Below are 4,883 nucleotides of genomic sequence, written 5' to 3'. Positions count from 1 at the left end.
GCAAGCATGGTGGTATTGCTGCTAGCACGGTCCCTCTTCTCACCCCCTACAAGATGGGCGCCTTCCATCTCTCCCACAGGTCTGCATTTTCCTCTCTCTCCTCTGTCCTTTGTGAAAATGGTGAAAACATTTGGTTGAATGTTTGTAATGCTCTCTCTCTCTCTCTCTTGTTCTCTCTGTAGCCGAGTGGTTCAGCCAGTCTTCTCCCTTCTCCTCCGCCGGCCGGGGTTGGGGAGGGAGGAGGCTGTGTCCGCTTGTAGTATTTACTACTCCCTCCGTTCCTAAATACTTGTCTTTTTAGAGATTTCAAATAACTACCACATACGGATGTATATAGACATATTTTAGAGTGTAGATTCATTCATTTTGCTCCGTATGTAGTCACTTGTTGAAATCTCTAGAAAGACAAATATTTAGGAACGGAGGGAGTATTTAGGTTCGTTCGCTTTCAGTTTTTGTGCTTGAATAAGTTGGATCTGGAGCTTGCTCTTCCACTCTTTCTGATCCTCGTTTGGAGCCTTCCATCGACGCCAACCGGCCTCTCTCGATGGTGGTGTTGGAGGGAGAGGAGTGGATCTGACGGCAGCTCCTCGGTTTTCATCTCCGGTGATGGTCTTCTTGCCGTCGTGGTGATGGAAGAGGAGCTCATCCTCACCAGTGATTATGGTGTTATGGTACTGCCACTCGCCGGAGTTCTCTTCCTACGTCGCTCTGCCGCCGCGGACTCATCTTGTTGAAAGACAACTTCTCTTTTCCTCCCCTCCCGGTCAAATAACCAGCTGAGGCGGTATGAAGCGAAGACTGCAAAATCCTTGGACTTGGGTGAAAACTTTACTTTTTTTGGGACCTTCTATGAGTTGTATTGTTGTCTTCGGTACGAGAGCATAAGGCTAGCCATAGTGGGGGTAACATAACTGGTAACATGCATTTGAGACTAGCAAACATGTTTATGTGGCCAACGGCGGAGACAGCAGGGGACCAGCTAGGGCCAAGGCCCGGGCCAACATGTCAAAAAAAAATTTAGAGCAGCGATTTTTTGTTTCAGAAGTTATGTGTTATGCTGTTCTGGGCCTTGTGGCCCTCCCTAACCAATGAGCAACAGCAAACTTGGCACAATGAATCCTGTACAAGGCTTGACTTTTCTCTAGTGTTATTCTATCCTAAAAGCTAATCCCAAACACAAAGAGGCAAAGCCACCGCCGGCTCCCAGCCACACGTGATTCCTCTTCCCACCTTTCCCTTTCCTTGGTCCCCTGTGGTCCAGCCTTTGCTCTGTTCATCCATGGAGACAAACCACTAGCCCCCAAATCTCCTAAATCTTTCTAGTTGCTCTCTCCTGAGCTGCTGCAGCGCCGCCGGCCGGCTGGACGGCCAACGGCTCATCTTTCTTCAAGCTGCTGCAAGCACACAAGAAGAGGTATATATTCTTGATTTGAGATCCCTCTTTCTCTGTCGCTCAGATCTGAAATTTGTTCTATAATTTTTGTTTGGCTTTTCAATTCTCTAAATTGGATAGTCTTATAGTGGTCTGTGTTCAATTTTTCTAGGGTAATCAGTTGTCTCCATGGCCAAAAATAAAAGAAAGCATGCAACACTGCATTCTTTTTTTGAGAAGAAAAGAAGAACTGATGTTCCAGAACAAATTATTTTGGTTGATGCCCCTCCCTTGGTAGATGAAGAAGAACAAGTGGATGAACAAGAACAAATAGAAGAAACTCCAATATCAACAACACCACCTCAGGTTATGAGAGGGAGGGGCAATGATGATTCTGCTATTTTGGTGGTAGAAAGAGAACCAGGTCTGCGGTGCCAAATTTCAGATTATCCTCCTAACGATCAAGAAAAAGCTCGAATGGCATATATAAAGCATGGGGCATATCATTTTAAAATGGATGAGTATCCTCCCGATGAGTCGGTGACCCATCCACGCAAGTTTCAATATCATTGGTTTAAGAGCTTCCCTTGGTTAGAATATTCACCGGATAAAGATGCAGTCTACTGTTTTCCATGCTTTTTATTTTGTAAGAAGCCACTTGGAAAGAAAGGATCTGATGTGTTTACAGTGAAAGGATTCAAAAAATGGAAGAGAGTTAATGATGGAGAGAGATGTGCATTCTTAACTCACATGGGAAAGGACAGTAAATCTGCTCATAATTATGCTGCAAAATGTTATGATAATCTGAAGAATAAGCCATGTCATCTGGAACCATTAGTGGTGAAGCAAACAGATGGGGATATCAAAAGGAATAGGCTGCGTCTTAGAGTAACCGTTGATTCACTACGGTGGTTAGCATTCCAAGCTTGCCCCTTCCGAGGACATGATGAAAGTCTTGATTCGAAGAACCAAGGTAATTTCCTTGAAATGGTGAAACTGATAGCTTCTTATGATGAGGAAATTGGTGCTGTAGTGTTGGGTAATGCTCCAGGCAATGCGAAGTACACATCGCCTACAATTCAAAAAGAACTTCTAGGTATCATTGCTTCTAAGGTGCAAAGTGAAATCCGTAAAGAAATAGGAGATGCCAAGTTCTGCTTGCTTGTTGACGAGTCAAGAGATGAATCCAAAAGAGAGCAAATGGCAGTAGTTATTCGTTTTGTTGATAAACCTGGTTTCACTCGTGAGCGTTTTCTTGATATTGTTCATGTTGCTGATACATCTTCGGCTACTCTAAAAGAAGAGATATCATCTGTTTTGGTTCAACATCAGTTAGATGTGAACAATATTCGCGGTCAAGGGTACGATGGTGCTAGTAACATGCATGGAGAGTGGAATGGACTACAAGCAAAGTTCATGGAGGAGTGTCCTTATGCATATTATATCCATTGTTTTGCTCATCAGTTGCAGCTAGCTCTTGTTGCTGCATCAAAAGAAGTAGCTGATGTTCACACCTTTTTTGATCATCTTGCTCTTGTTATCAATACGGTTGTGTCTTCTAGTAAGAGACATGATGAGTTGCAAGCAAATCAAGTTGCTGAAATGGAGCATTTGATTGAGCTCGGTGAGCTTGAAACTGGAAGTGGGGCTAATCAAGTCGGAACTTTACAACGGCCTTGTGATACTAGGTGGAGTTCACACTATGCTTCTATTTGCAGCCTTGTGAAATTGTACAAACCAACATTTTTGGTACTTAAAAGCATTGCAACTGCTAAAGGATCTGGTACTTCACCTTCTGCACGAGCAAAGGCTTCTGGTGCTGTTAAGTTGATGATGTCTTTTGACTTCATATTTATTCTGCATGTCATGAAAGAACTTATGGGAATCACGGACATGCTATGCAAAAAGTTGCAACAAAAGTCTCAAGATATTGTGAATGCCATGGATGATGTTAAGACTACCAAAATGTTGATCCAGGAGCTAAGAGATAATGGTTGGAACAAGCTTAAAGCTGACGTGCTTTCATTCTGTACCAAACATGGAGTTCAAACACCACATTTCAGTGAGTTATATGTGGATTTCATTAATTCTCGTGCGGAGGATGAGACTACAGTTGAGCACCATTATCGCTGTGACATTTTCATGGTTGCTGTTGATCAGCAAGCACAAGAGCTGAATTGTAGATTCAACAAACAAGCTACAGAGCTTCTCATCCTGTGTACTTCCTTGGACCCAAAAGATTCATTCCGTTCATTTAACATTGATAATATATGTTCTCTGGCTTCAAAGTTCTATCCTGCTGATTTTAAAGAACAAGAAATGAATAATCTAAGATGTCAGTTACGACATTACGAGAATGTTGTACCCACAAGCCCAAAGTTTCAGAATTTGACAACTACATCAGAACTTTGTCAACGACTTGCATCTAGTGGAAAATCAGATGAATATTACTTGATTGACAGGTATCTAATGTTCTCTGTTCCTGTATTGGTTGATTTATTCATTGCTAAAAGGTCTAACTACTTCTTAATGTACAGACTCATTCGGCTTGTTCTTACTTTACCGGTTTCAACGGCAACTACAGAACGTGCATTTTCTGCCATGAAACTTGTGAAGACAAGGCTTCGGAATAAAATGGAAGATGGATTTCTAAGGGACTGCTTGCTAATTTATATTGAAAAGGAGATTGCTGTTGGAATATCAACAGATGCAATTATAGATGAGTTCGATGAACCACCACGTCGAGTGCCATTTAGTTGAAGGCTTGGAGCAAGTTAGTTTCTCTATCTTCTATTATCTAGATTTTTCTTTTGTGTGATGTACCATTGAAAAATTGCATATCCTTTTGTATCAACGGTGAATGGTGGTGTAATCAATGAAAAATATCATGCTATTACATCTGCCTCACTGTTTTTTTGTTTAAAAATTTGTATGAAAGTGTTGCTGCCTTCAGTCGGCCCGTGTTATACATTTTTCCTGGCTCCGCCACTGTATGTGGCACACAATTAAAGAAGAGAGAGAGAGTTAAAGTAATATAGGTAGATACTGTTAAATGCTATGCTACTTTGTGTCATGCATGGCAATAAATATGATCATATATGATACTACTTTATGATACAATGCACTATGGAGGTAGTATCATATACTGCTATCATATGCATGATACTAGTGTATGATACTCCCCATTATGAGTAGCCTAACATGTGCTACTTACTTAGAGCATCTCTAGCTCCTGCAAATACGAGGTAATAACGCCAGTGGTGCTTCAACTTACCACGGATGTTCACTTTAGTGCATGAATTTGAAAAATAAAGCGAACCGGTTCTACAACTTGGCATGAACGTGCAAATACGGTGCTAATCCTATTTATAGACGTAAAGCGTGCCGATGTGACACCGTATTTGGCAGACGTGGCATGGGGTCCGCTTGTAGAGAAAAAAACAGGATTTTAGTTGAATATATGTCTCTATGACTAGTGGGTCCCGCCTGTCAGTTCATATGGAAAATT

At 41.7% G+C, this 4,883-nt stretch overlaps 2 protein-coding genes across 2 annotated transcripts; both read left to right on the top strand.

Moving 5' to 3' along the window:
* The first annotated feature begins 1,107 nt into the window (after positions 1–1,107).
* On the top strand, positions 1,108–3,206 carry LOC119321649 (zinc finger MYM-type protein 1-like). Its single transcript, XM_037595239.1, has 3 exons — positions 1,108–1,417; positions 1,548–3,031; positions 3,153–3,206. Exons 2-3 carry the CDS (start codon positions 1,565–1,567, stop codon positions 3,204–3,206), a joined length of 1,521 nt encoding a protein of 506 aa, XP_037451136.1. The 5' UTR covers positions 1,108–1,417; positions 1,548–1,564.
* Positions 3,207–3,277: 71 nt separating this feature from the next.
* Positions 3,278–4,221, top strand: LOC119325583. Its single transcript, XM_037599316.1, has 2 exons — positions 3,278–3,837; positions 3,913–4,221. The coding sequence occupies exons 1-2, from the start codon at positions 3,317–3,319 to the stop codon at positions 4,133–4,135; spliced, it is 744 nt and encodes a 247-aa protein (XP_037455213.1). The 5' UTR covers positions 3,278–3,316; the 3' UTR covers positions 4,136–4,221.
* Positions 4,222–4,883: the final 662 nt, after the last annotated feature.

This window comes from Triticum dicoccoides, chromosome 6B, assembly GCF_002162155.2.
Source record: "Triticum dicoccoides isolate Atlit2015 ecotype Zavitan chromosome 6B, WEW_v2.0, whole genome shotgun sequence".
Classification (NCBI taxonomy): domain Eukaryota; kingdom Viridiplantae; phylum Streptophyta; class Magnoliopsida; order Poales; family Poaceae; genus Triticum; species Triticum dicoccoides.
This window is presented reverse-complemented; position numbering and strand designations above follow the sequence as displayed.